Raw genomic sequence first — 14358 nt, forward strand, 5'->3', positions numbered from 1 at the left:
GATTGCAGCATTATATATATAAAAAATAATCAACTGTATGGATCAGACCTCCTCCTTCTTCTGCTCATCAGACTTCTCCTGGAGATAGACAGAAGAGGGGACAAACTTCTTGCTTGGGGCTTCTTTAGGAGCCTGGCTGACTGGAGAGAGAAATCAAACTGTGAGCCCAGACAGAAGTAACAAGATGCTATATAATCAGGATAAAACAGACTGGGATCAGTAAGAGATGTGTAAATTTCATGAGAGAAATAATGACACTTTTATAATTCCAAGATCCAAATGACATCACTGTGAAAAAGCAGTTAAGGTGTGGGCAATCTCTAATACTGAACTTTGTTTATTTGCTTTTTGGCCTACTAAATACCCCCTTTGTCCTGTGCATTCTTAATCAGATTCGCAGAAGTTTGAACTACAAGCCCCCCCCCATGTTAATAAAAAGAGGACATGTTCTATAGTCCTAGTTACAGTACAGTGAGTGACTGCTGTCACCCTAACACAGTGTGTTACTGGCAGGATTCACCAGGTGAAGGATCTATAAAGTATATTGCTGCTGATGAGGGGGCTTTAAATTGAATCTGTTGCTTTGCCCTTATAATCTGAAAATACTAGTTTGCTGGCTGTCGGGCTCATCCTTTGGATTTAAAACTTTGCGTTACTAATGTAGGACAACGATGCAGATACAGACATCTGACTTTTCTCACATTCTGCTGATCCGCATACTTGCTCTGGGTTAGTAAATCAAAACGTATTGGAGACCAGAGATAGCCAGGAAACTTGAGTGCATAGAACAGGGGTGGGCAAACTTTTTGACTCGAGGGCCGCAATGGGTTCATATATTGGACCCGGGGGCCGGACCAAGAGCAGATGGACGGTGTGTATGTGTGAATTAATATAAATTAAATTTAAATTTGTAACATTAAATGTTTAGATTAATTTAAGGTAGAAAAGCATAAAAATAGTTATTTTACAAAACTACAATTGATGGCACAGTGGCTGCATTTGATGGCATGGCACAGTGGCTGCATTTGGCATGGCACAGTAGTGACAATTGATGGCACAGTGATTGCTTTTGATGGCATGGCACAGTGGTGACAATTGATGGGCACGGTGGCTGCGTTTGATGGCATGGCACAGTGGCTGCATTTGGCATGGCACAGTGGTGACAATTGATGGCACAGTGATTTTAAATTATTATTATCACGTGACCGCCGTGTTATCTGCACCCTCCGGCCAGCTCCTTTCCTGTGTCTCCCCGTGGCAGTGACGTAGGTAGCACCGCCCTCTCAGAGGAATTCCCCAATCCCCCGGGGCGAGAGGCGGCCGGAGGCAAAGCGCCCGCAGCCTATCTGCGCTCGCCTCGCCCCAGCCCTCTCGAAGCATAGGCTGGATTAAAAGGTCCGCTGAGCCGTAGTTTGCCCATTCCTGGCATAGAAGCAGGTCCAGCAATAGTGGTCTTTATATATTTTTTTAAACAGTACGAGCTATTTAGTGACCCCCTATGATCATTCCGCTTTCTTCTTTCAGATACAGTATTTAGAATATCAAATGGGTATGACAGCAATGACCAGCAACGTCTCCTACCTGGAGTCATATTTGCAGGACACAGATTAATGGTACGCTGCCGCTTGTCTTTCCCGCTGAGCCACTCTGCTGCAGACAGTGCTGGTTCCCAAGTCACACGGGTAGGGGGGAACACATCATCCTGGAAGAAGTCTTTCTATGGAGAGAAGATAATAATACCAATTCAGATATAGATTAAAAAGCTTAGGTTTTCAGCTTTTTTCACATCCTTTCTAACATGCTGTGTCATATTTTTATCAATGCAGATAGACAACAAAAAAAGGCCATCTATAATGTATGTCTAATGCCCCGTACACACCATCGGATTTTCTGTCGCAAAACCCCGCCTGTGGAAGGGAATTCCACATCCTTGCCGCTCTTACAGTAAAAAACCCTCTACGTAGTTTAAGGTTAACCCGTTTTTCTTCTAATTTTAATGAGTGGCCACGTGTCTTGTTAAACTCCCTTCCGTGAAAAAGTTTTATCCCTACTGTGGGGTCACCAGTACGGTATTTGTAAATTGAAATCATATCCCCTCTCAAGCGCCTCTTCTCCAGAGAGAATACCTTTCTCTCCTTTCCTCATAACTAATATCCTCCAGACCCTTTATTAGCTTTGTTGCCCTTCTTTGTACTCGCTCCATTTCCAGTACATCCTTCCTGAGGACTGGTGCACAGAACTGGACAGCATACTCCAGGTGCGGCCGGACCAGAGTCTTGTAGAGCGGGAAAATTATCGTTTTATCTCTGGAGTTGATCCCCTTTTTAAGTTATAAGCCGATTGGCTACCATGCACAGCTGCACCAGTTTTTGCACTCTCCAGTTTTAGTAAATCAACCCCACAGTCTCTTGTGACTATGCACAGTGTTTATGTGTGGTGTGTGTGTCCACCTCCCCATCATTCCAATCTGCTGTGTCAGAGAGGCAGCGTAGCTTTCTGAATTTCCAGTGGCAAGGTCATAGGAGAAATAAATATATAAAGATAAGAGAAAGTTCTCAATGGCAGCACAATTCAAGAAAAAAAAAGTTTGAGAGACACTGATCTAAGTGATACTTACCTTAACACGTGGAACGCGGAAAGCTACAGGTTCAAGTGAGCTAGCACAAAGACGCAAAGCACGCAGAACCTCCACCTCACGCACAGCGCAGTCTGTTTTCCGCAAATACTGTAAACCCTGGAATACAAAAGACAATACAATATCAGAGCATTGACGGGTGCATTTAACCTGCTTCAGCTGTTTTTGCATTCCTATAGACTTACATGGGGGGAGAGAAGCAGTTCACATATGAAAAAAAAGCCCATTAACACAGATCCAGAGCGAAAGAGACATTGAAACATTAAAGTACATCTAAAGCCCAAACCATTTTTCTTTAACTGCTTAAGGACCGGCTCACGCATATATACGTTGACACAGTGGCTCCTGTGGGCAGATCGACGTATATATACGTTGCCTTTAAGAAGCGACATTGTGGGCCCCCGCTATGTCCGCGAGGATACCCACGATCGTCTCGCGGAGAGGAAGAACGGGGAAATGCTGATGTAAACAAGCATTTCCCCATTCTTCCTAGTGGCAGGACACTGATCACAGCTCCCTGTAATCAGGAGCGCGGATCAGTGTCATGTCACACATAGCCCATCCCCCCTACAGTTAGAACACATCCCTAGGACACACTTAACCCCTTCAGCACCACCTAGTGGTTAACCCCTTCACTGCCAGTGTCATTTACATCGTAATCAGTGCATTTTTATAGCACTGATCGCTGTAAAATGACAATGGTCCCAAAAATGTGTCAAAAGTGTCCGATGTGTCCGCCATAAAGTCGCAGTCACAATAAAAATCGCAGATCGCCGTCATTACTAGTTAAAAAAAAAAAACAACAATAATAAAAATGCCATAAAACTACCCCCTATCTTGTAGACACTATAACAATCAGTATACGCTTATTGCAATTATTTTTACCAAAAATATGTAGAAGAATAATCTAAGAGAATAAACTGAGAAAAAATTTGCTTTAAAAAAAAAAAAAAAAAAAAAAATGGGGATATTTATTATGGCAAAAAGTACAAAATATTGCTTTTTTTTCAAAATTGTTGCTCTATTTTTGTTTATAGCGCAAAAAATAAAAACCACAGAGGTGATCAAATACCACCAAAAAAAAGCTCTATTGGTGGAAAAAAAAGGACGTCAATTTTGTTTGGGAGGCACGTCGCACGACCGTGCGATTGTCAGTTAAAACGACGCAGTGCCGAATCGCAAAAAGTGCTCTGGTCTTTGGCCAAATGGTCCGGGGCTTAAGTGCTTAAAGTTTTGGATAGGGTAGAGTGTCCTTATGACCATTGAAATTGATAATAACGAGACAATCTTCCAATGAGGACATTTGCTCTGGTGACAACTCTATGAAAGGGGATTTCCTGTACTTTGGAGATTTCTTCACTTCTGGGAGATGAAGGAAGTCGCCCCAATGGGGCATAGATGGCAACAAAAAATAACCTAAAGGTTTTCCAACCCTTACCTGCTCTATACAAAACGAGTTATACTTTAAAAGTTTGGGGTGTTTCTGCCATGTAATTGTACATGATGAAGCTTATGCCGCGTACACACGATCATTTTTCGGCATGAAAAAAACTACGTTTTTCCAACTTCATCATTAAAACGATGTTGCCCACACACCATCGTTTTTAAAAAATGCTCTAGCAAAGTGCGGTGACGTAAAACACGTACGACGGCACTATAAGGGGGAAGCTCCATGCGGATGACGCCACCCTTGGGGCTACTTTAGCTGATTACTTGTTAGTAAAAGACGATTCGCGCTTTTTTGTCTGTTACAGCGTGATGAATGTGCTTACTCCATTATGAACGGTAGTTTTACCAGAACGAGCGCTCCCGTCTCATAACTTGCTTCTGAGCATGCGCGGGTTTTTAACGTCGTTTTAGCCCACACATGATCATTTTTTACAACCCGAAAAACGACATTGTTTAAAACGTCGTTAAAAAATGCAGCATGTTCGAATTTTTTTTTTCCCGTTTTTCAGAACCCGAAAAATGATGTGAAGCCCACACACGATCGTTTTAAATTACATTTTTTTAAAACAACGTTTTTTTCATGCTGAAAAATGATCGTGTGTACGCGGCATTATAATAAAAACATTGGTGGTCTCACCTTGTGTGGGTCACTGATCACAAAATTGTTACATTCCAGGAAGTAGGGGCTTTCTGCCGTCACCTCATACATGAACGATCTGGTGTCACCCTAGAGAAAAAAATAAATAAAAAGACAGTACAGTCAGTCAGGGGCTTTGTAGACTCTGGCATCCAGGGCATGTGGCCGGGGCCTTCTATTGGGTATCCTTTGTTGTAAATGTGCTGTCATTCTAGGCATGACAAGTACACTTTAATCTTTGCTAAACTTTGGTTTATTTTTTATTTTGGGCCAGTTCACATAAGAGATTGCACAGGAATGCGATTGCCATCCCATGTGATTCCTGTGCTGCGATTTGAGTGCAGTGCGTATTTACACTATTCATTTTTGATCACACTGCACCACACCAGAAGAAGTACATGTACTACTTTAAAAAATGCAGAGCAACGAGATTGCATTGTACTCCTGTACCATGCAATCCAGTGCAGGCAAACCATTTGGGGTGTCTTTGCATTGATACCTGCTTCAGATCACAAGGGCAACGCGCTTTGAACACAGTGTGGGAAATGCATACGGAATGTGGGTTTCCCGCACTGCATTCTGGTGTGGATGGGCCCTTAAAGGAACACTAAAGCTTTGTTTTTTATTAGATCAATCGATTGCTGTAAGCTAGAGCATTTAAATATCACTTACCTCGTTTTTCCTTTTGACCTCCAAAATGCAGTAATCCAGGTTTGAAAATGCCATTTCCTGTCTCTCTCCTCTTCTTGCTTTCCACCAGCATCTGAGCCGTTTTGCATGGTGGAAAGCAGAATGCGCTCACCCCCTCCCTATGACTACAGCCCTGCGTGAAGATGCTCTCTTATCCCTCACAGGCATGGAGGCTAAACCTAATGGGAACTGTAGTTCCCATTAGGCCGTGATGTAGCAAGAATGAATGCGCACCGCAAACCAGGAAGTCAGTGAGAATAACGATTCAGGAGTGCTGGAGGTGAATAAAACAGCTCGATTTCAACAGGTATCAAACTAGTTATAATGCAAAACATTACTTTTTACTTTATCAGCTACTGTCAGACTTTAATTTAAGAGGAAAATATTTTTGTCTTTACAACTCCTTTAATATTTACTACATCCATTCTTACACCTCAACATTAACTACATTTTGTCGAATTATGTTGTGAAGAAGGGGTGTATTTATAAAAACAATTTGCAGAGTTATTCATCCTGTGAAACTGAATGCACAAATAAGAGAGGGAATTCAAATGTTATTAAGCCATTTTCTCTCCTGGTTGAATGTTTCAGAATAGAGTGAACAAGAAAATACTGCATTGTGGCCACTAGATGGAGCTGATGAGCATAGAAAATAAATATATAGGTGTGAGAAAAATGTACATAGATGCTTGCCAATCGAAAATGCATGTAAATTCGTTCTGTGTGAATGGGGCTAAATCGAATGTTCTCAGGCTATATTCACTGCAGTTTAAAGGTTGTACACTGGAAAATAAAGGGAATGGGGAAAATACTGCATTATGGCACCATCATAGAAAATAAGAATGCTCATCTGCTCCATCTAGTGTTCATATTGCAGTATTCTCCTCATTCACACTTTTTTTCTCCATAAATAACATAAGACCCATTTCACACTGAGGGGGTTTTCAGGCGTTTTAGCGTTAGAAATAGCACCTGCAAAACTGCCTCTCATTCATTTCAGTGTGACCTTTCACACTCGGGCAGTGTGCTTGCGGGGCGTTAGGAAAATCCTGCAAGAAGCATCTTTGGGGTGGTTTGGGAGCGCTGTATTTAGCTCTCCCAAAGTGCCCTGCCCATTGAAATGAATGGAAAGGGCTGCAACACAGGCACTTGTAACCCCTTCTTTGGGTTTAGAAGCACCCCGCTAGCGGCCGAAAAGCGCAGCTTAAAGTGATACTAAAGGTTTGTTTAGCGCCAACGCGGCCCCAGTGTGAAAGTGGTCTAATAGATGCACGCACTGTTTGGAAATTCTGACAATAACGGGAGCGCTGTTTAGCGAGGCTGGAGAAAATCTGCTCAGCTACATAAATGTATGGCAACGTAAACCCTATAAGTGAGTACAGATATATCGAAATTCACCAGTTCAGCGGGGAATGACTTCTGTCGATCGATCAAGCTGGAAAACTTTCATTGATCAGGTTAATTTAAAAAAATAATAAAAAGCTAACCATGTATAGCAAGCTTAAGAAACGCAGGCGATTTTGTAAGCAGTGATCGCTTGTTTTGGTCGCTCCTTATGCTATCCAATGCAGCTGCTAACCATCATGGGACACAAGGGGGTTGTAGCTGCCTAGATGAGACCTGAAGTCAACCAGCAGCTCTGTAGCCAGCTACAAATTACTAGAGAAAATACTCAGAGAAATTTGTATTTGCTACAGATCTGTGCTACAAAGTTACTAGTGTGATACGGCCCTAAGAAAACACACATGGGATGTGTCTTTAGAGCAGGGGTCTCAAACTGGCGTTGGGGAACTAAAAGTCCCATCATGCCTCTGCCTGTGGGAGTCATGCTTGTAACTGTCAGCCTGGCAATGCCTCATGGGACTTATAGTTCTACAACAGCTGGAGGGACGGAAGTTTTAGACCCCCTGCTTTAGACAGAAGTTACATCTTTATTATTATACACTTTATACAGGAATGTCAGGCACACAAAATACTGTATTTATCGCGGTATAACGCGCTTCCGCGTTATTTTGTACTTACAGTTTTGGTGTCTTGCGCGGCGTCCATCGGCGGGCTTGTCGGGTCCGCTCTTCGTCGGGTCCGGGGTCCGTCTGCGGGCTTCGGGTGTCTTCTTCGTCGGGTCCGGGGTCCGTCTGCCGGCGTCCTTCTGCGGCGTCCTCGCTTCCTCCCTGCGCCGAGTTTGAATACTGCGCCGACATATACAGAGCGCAGTACACTCGTGTACTGTCGGGCAGGCTCGGCAACAGTCGTGCTCACGTCCTGTACGTCCAGGACGTCAGCGCGGAAGGTGCCGAGACTGCCCGACTATACCCGAGTCTACTGCGCTCGGTATATGTCGGCGCAGTATTCAAAACTCGGCACGGGAAAGCGGGTATCGGCGTATACCACGCACCCACAATTTTGCCCTGATTTTCAGGGCCAAAAAGTGTGCGGTATACGCCGATAAATACGGTACGTATGATTATGTTCATGTACGCTATTATGTACTGTCCAACTTATGCCCCACTTCTGTTGTACCTCCAGTATGCTTACCTTCCCAGTGAGTATCAGCAGGCCGATGTCGGGGTCATAGTGCGGGATAAGAGTAGAAGGGGACACATCCAGACTGATGGAGGTGATAGGACCCTGCGACAGCTTTTCTGTACAATGCAAAGTCAGCTGGCGTTCACTTTGGCTGCAAAATATAAAGTAATCAGAGAGAGTCATAAGATGCCTCACTGCTCACCCCACTATATACTGAAAAAATAGAACATTTACGAAAACCTCTTACCTGTCAAATCCTGACACGAGAAGATATTTACCACCGCACACCCAGAGGATTCGTGCCCCTCTGGCACCTTCTGGCCCAGCACCCTCCTGTTGAAATAATCAGATCTCCATCACATACAAAGCTCTTCTCCACTATACAAGTCAATGGGATTATATAGAGCAGGGGTAGGCAACCTCGGCCCTTCAGCTGTGGTGAAACTACAAGTCCCATGAGACATTGCAAGACCCTGACAATCACAGGCATGACTCCTAGAGGCAGAGGCATGATGGGATTTGTAGTTTCACCACAGCTGGTGTGCCGAGGTTGCCTACCCCTTATATAAAGCAAGGGGTCTCCAAACTTTTTTTAAGCAAGGGGACAGTTTGCTCTCCTTGAGGTTTTAGAAGGGTCAGACTGTGGCCAGTGGGAGTAAACAATTCCCTCCGGCTTGGTGGTCAGTGGGAGTAAAAAAAATTGTAGTCAGTAGGAGGCGAAATAGTGCCCAATCATTGATATTAGGCTGGCCATACACAATTTGAATCTCGGCTGGATCAGCAGAAACTGGCCGAGATTCGAACCATTAATGGGCAAGCTGAATGTATCAAGCTGATCGATCGATCGATCAACTTGGGTACAACCAGCCTGCCAGAATCTTTTGATTCTCTTACGATTATTGCTAGTGGCTGCTATTGCCGCTAGCGATACTCATGGTCTTGTCCCAGCAGGGACGGCTCCCCCCTCCCCCCCCCCCGGCCTCCTTGCTCTGCAGGAGGCATTCTCCTATCAGCACTGGGGGAATCAAGCAAATTTCCTGCAACCATAAAAAATTTGCACCATGTATGGCCGGCCTTAAAGCGAAGTTCCGCCAAATACTGCAGCTGCTGACTTTTAAAATAAGGACACTTACCTGTCCAGGGTGCCCGCGATGTCGGCCCCCGAAGCCGATCTGTCCCTCGGATCTCGGGTGGAGGGGCCGCCATCTTCGTAAGGGAAACGGGAAGCGAAGCCTTGCGGCCGGTTCCCTACTACTCATGCACGACTCGCACTGCGCGATCCCACTGGTCCTTTGCGGAGGAGGCGACGGAAGTGGCGTAGATAGCCGCGGGTGGCTCGGCTATCTATGCCGGAAGTGGGAGCAAAATACCTGCATAAAGGCAAGCAAAGGGCCACATCCAGCCCACAAGCCACAGCTTAGAGACCACTGATATGGAGGAGGTAAGCATTGTGTTACCTGACTCCAAACAAGTTCCAATTGTTATTCTGCCAACGTAGACAAGAAAACATACTTCGTAATTCATCACATCAGTCGGAATTACCTGCTTCGGCCGGTTGGAAACCCGAGGCTCGTATATACGAATACGCTGATCTTTGCAGCAAGTAGCTAAATATTTTCCATCTGGGCTCCAGGCAAGGGAGAAGATCTGTGAGAACAAGAAAGGTTTATCACCTCAGTAACTCCTTCTAGGCTGGTCTTAGATGGGCAGATATCCCTCTAAAAGCAAAGCTTGTGCAAACAACTGACCATCATCCCAGATGTTGAATGTGCTCAGTCATGATCTTCACATACTTGCTGTACTTTGATCCATTCCTCAATTCCATCTCAGGATTGGGTCTCAGAATAAGAAGTAATGGCTGCACATCGAGAAGTTCCAAATGCTGTTTGTTAAAAACCACCAAAGTCACACCATAGGACAACCACCTACAATATTGGTAAACGCGTTTCACACAATAAGGTTGTGCTTAATCATTACAGTAATGATTAAGCACAACCTTATTGTGTGACACGTGTTTACCAAGATGGTCTGTGGTTGTCCTATGGTGTGACTTTGGTGGTTTTTAATAAACGGCATTTGGAACTTCTCGATGTGCAGCCATTACTTCTTATTCTGATACTTCTCACAGAGGCAGGCCGGGGCTGACACTCGTTAGAAGATTTCATAAGGCTCATCTGTTTCACCTGGAGCAGCGAGTTCTTTTCATTTTGTTACAGGATTGGGTCTACTAAGGCCCCTTTCACACTGCTGCGACTTAAAAGTCTTGAATGGGTCACCTAATAATGGGTTTTAGGGTTCCGTATTATTTTTATGGAGCTCACCATGCAATTCTTAGTCATGTATTTTACAGTTTAGAAGTGTTGGCTGGCTATACACTTGCACTCCTTTATGCCCCTTTCACACTGCCGTGACTTAAAAGTCGCGTGATTTTGCAACGATTTTAGGAAATGCCTGTGTAAACCTGAGGTCTATGGACCTCAACTCACACGAAAGTCGAACCAAAGTAGTACAGGGACGACTTTGAAGATAACGCGACTTGAAGTTGCACATATATGAATGGTTATCATTGAAAATCATGGGGAACGACTTGCCATGCGTCTTTGCAGTCCCAAGTCGCAGGACAAGTCGCACAAGTGTGAAAGGGGCCTAAGAGATTTTGCAGCAGGATGGATAATTTGATAACAAGTAGCTCTGACCACAGGAATCTCTCACCATCGCCACCTATGTGGTTAGGAACTGTCCAATAGAAAGATACTCTTAAAAAAAGGAACATCCTTTGTAATTAGACCCCTTTCACTATGGGCGCGGGAGGTGCAGTGGCGGTATAGCGATGCAATTTTTAGCAGCGCTAAACAGTCATGTTTACCACAATATTTGGATGCTAGCAGTGCGGTTTTAACCCCCACTATCGGCCGAAAAATGGTCAATACCGCCGGCAATGCGCCTCTGCACAGGCGCATTGCCGGCGGTATTACCACAGTTTCCCATTGATTTCAATGGGAAGGAGCGGTATAGGAGCAGTAAACACCCTGCTCCTATACCGCTCCAAAGATGCTGCTTGCAGGAGATTTTTTTTGCTCCCGCCAGCGCATCGCCTCAGTGTGAAAGCCCTCAGGCTTTTACATTGGAATGCTGGATTATTTCAGGCGTTATTTATGCTTTATTTTAGTGCTAAAATGCCTGAAATATGCCTCAGTGTGAAAGGGGACTTATTGGCCACATTATGGACATCTTTAGGGTATAAGGACGTTTACAGACTTCACATTGAATCCAAAGCACACATCTCTGGGGGGGGGGGGGGGGGGGGGGGGGCAGGATTTATCATTAGACACAGTAGGCTTTTTCTTATAGGTGGAAGAAAAAAAGGACCGATTTTTCTCTGTATAACTATAGTACAACATTTTTTTCCCTTCATTAGTACAAACACAGCACAGTCACCTCATATAAGCTTATCACGTACAAAATACTGGAAAGATCCTAAACACACATGCCCTAGCTCAGCTAATTTGTGCGATAAAATCTCAATCGAAAGGAAAAGAAATATGATTGATAAATAAGCAAGACATGGTTCTGAAAATGCCACACGTGTTAGTCCTTTGTGAGCGGATCCTGTCTGATAAACTCACCTGATCTTCATGGCCTTGTAAAGTCAGCACATTTTTCCCGGCCAGCAGGTTCCACACTCTCACTGTCATGTCATAAGAAGAAGAGACAAGGATATCGGAGGCGCATGGATGGAATCGCACCGTGTAGATCCGCTCATTGTGGCCTGTGGGAGAATGAGATAAAGTCATTTATTTTTCAAGCCTGATGATGTTGCAGTTCTATGGCTTATGGAGGTTAAACATACAGTAAAACCTTAGATTGCGAGCATAATTCTTTCCAGAAACATGCTTGTAATCTAAAGCTCTTGTATATCAAAACAATTTTTCCCATAAGAAATAATGGAATAATGATTCCGTCTGCGGATCGGATCGGGTGAACATGGACACGCGGTCTGTGTTCATCCGATCCCCCCATAGGGGAGAGCGGAGAAAAGACAGGGCGGTCCCTGCACAGTGTGCGGAGACTGCCCTGTCATCCGCGGGCTCAGCGAGGATATACGGAGCGATCCCCACTGAGCTTACGGACACACGGAGGTGGATCATTACTGATCCGCCCCATGTGAAAGGGCCCTTAAAGGGGTTGTAAAGAAAAAAATGTTTTCCCCGAAGGCTGGGTTCACACTATACTACATGACTTTCATCCTACTTTGCTCTGCGACATTGGTCCTACACTGATCCTACATCCATCCGACTTTCATGAACAGGATACTACTTTGATCCGACTTTGCCCTGGACTTGAAGTCCGACTTTCAATGAGTGGGGATCCGATATGGATCCCTGCCAATATCAGGCACTGTGTTTGATATGAATCTTGAGGGGGAACTCCACGCCATTTTAACAAAAAAACAAAAGGCATGGGTTCCCCTCCAAGAGAATACCAGGCCCATGGGTCTGGTGCGGATTTAAGGGGGAACCCCCTATGCCAAAAAAAAACGGCAGCAGCAGCCCGGCCGGTCAGGAAAGGGGGTGGGGACGAGCGAGCGCCCCCCCTCCTTAACCGTGCCAGGCCGTATGCCCTCAACATGGGGGGTAGGTGCTCTGGGGCAGGGGCCGCCCTGCGGCCCCCCCACCCCAAAGCACCCTGTCCCCATGTTGATGAGGACAGGGCCTCTTCCCGACAACCCTGGCCATTGGTTGTCGAGGTATGTGGGCGGGGGGCTTATCGGAATCTGGGAGCCCCTTTAACAAGGGGGCCCCCAGATACTGGCCCCCCACCCTAGGTGAATGAGTATGGGGTACATTGTACCCCTACCCATTCACTGGGAGGAAAAGTGTCAAATAAAATAAGCACACTACACAGGATTTTAAAATATTTTATTAGTCAGCTCCGGGGGTCTTCTTCCGACTTCTCCGCTCTCCTAGGGTCTTCTTCTGACTTCAGGGGTCTTCTTTTGTCTTCTCTGCTCTCTTCCTCTGCTCTCCGCGCTCCCCGGTTCTTCTCCCGTTCTCCGGTGCCTTCTGCCGGGCTGCGCCGCCGCTGCTTTCTTCTTTGTAGCTCTTTTACTAGCGGCAGCGGCCAGCCCGGGCTTCCTCTGTCGTCTTCTTCCTCCCTCTTCTTTTCTTCCGGTGTTGACTCGATGCTCCCTCCCGCTGTAATGCCGGGTGCGCGGCGATTTATTTAGGCCTCTTATGACGTCACAGTCCCAGAATGCTCCGGATGGTGACGTCACTCCTGCAGTCCTGTTAAAGACTTGCTTGGCTGACATCCCTTCTGGCTCCTGATCCTGCTTGCTGTTCTACGTTCTTCACTGGCTCCCTGACGTTTGGCTCGTCTGACTATCCTATCCGGTTCCTTAAAGTGGAGTTTCACCCAAAAATGGAACTTCCACTTTAAAAGAAAGGTGACCCCCTGACATGCCACATTTGGCATGTCATTTTTTGGGGGGGGAGCGGAAACCCACTTCCTCCCTAGGTCGCCTTTACGACCGGAAGTCACCTCTCCCCCCTTCCTTTCTGCAATCATCTGGGACACGTCACAGGTCCCAGATGATTGATCTGCCAATCACGGTGTACAGCGCGGCTCGCGCATGCGCAGTGTGTGCCTGGCTGTGAGGCCACAGCCGGGGATCCACAGTGACAATGCCAGTGCCGCGGAGAGGAGGGGGAGATGAGCACGACTTTGTTCCCCCGCATCGCTGGGCCCTGGGACAGGTAAGTGTCCGATTATTAAAAGTCAGCAGCTGCAGTATTTGTAGCTGCTGACTTTTGATACTTTTTTTTTTTTTTTAGGCGGAACTCCACTTTAACTCTGGCTATGTTTTGACTATGTTTACACCATTTATCTTTTTATTTTTAACTGTACTTCTGTCTCGGTCTGATTCATGGTTTCTGACAAATATACCAACTGACAGTTTCTTGTATCTCCCATGAACTTTCCTGGTGAGGTCTACGAGTTCTTGGGTCTGCACACCAACTCTGCGCCATTTTGAGGAACACCCACTCCCCTGGTTGAATATTTTAATGTATGTTACAACATGGACAAAAATAATAAGAGGATAAGAGAAATAAATCATAGAGATCTTGGAGATGGATCCAGGGTTGAGGCCACCAGACCTTACCCATAACTAAATTATCCCTGTTGGGTGGAATGGCCCTTTAACATTTGCATTCATCATCAAAGCCACATTGGACCCTATCAGCTTTCAATCCTCAAGGTCACCAAGTTATTCTGAAAGAATCCCACAGGAGGGCAGCATTGGTCACATAAATCTGCTGTGACGAGGGTTACATTTCATTTCTCCTGTAAATAATTTGGTTTTTGTATCCAAAGCAAAACTTTTACATATATTGATTTCAGGTGGTGTGTAAATACCTGT

General features: G+C 45.3%; 1 protein-coding gene across 1 annotated transcript in view; it reads right to left on the minus strand.

Annotated features, from left to right (window-relative positions):
- Positions 1 to 14358, minus strand: part of LOC120943338 (coronin-7-like) — a 268405-nt gene that overhangs the window by 5301 nt on the left and 248746 nt on the right. The window contains exons 19-26 of the mRNA XM_040356578.1: positions 11564 to 11706; positions 9480 to 9584; positions 8185 to 8270; positions 7947 to 8088; positions 4722 to 4811; positions 2618 to 2734; positions 1582 to 1717; positions 49 to 140 (exon numbers count right to left, since the gene is read on the minus strand). Coding sequence (XP_040212512.1) covers positions 49 to 140; positions 1582 to 1717; positions 2618 to 2734; positions 4722 to 4811; positions 7947 to 8088; positions 8185 to 8270; positions 9480 to 9584; positions 11564 to 11706 — 911 coding nt within the window. The remainder of the gene's footprint in view (positions 1 to 48; positions 141 to 1581; positions 1718 to 2617; positions 2735 to 4721; positions 4812 to 7946; positions 8089 to 8184; positions 8271 to 9479; positions 9585 to 11563; positions 11707 to 14358) is intronic.

This window comes from Rana temporaria, chromosome 6 (assembly GCF_905171775.1).
Source record: "Rana temporaria chromosome 6, aRanTem1.1, whole genome shotgun sequence".
In the NCBI taxonomy this organism is placed as follows: Eukaryota; Metazoa; Chordata; class Amphibia; order Anura; family Ranidae; genus Rana; species Rana temporaria.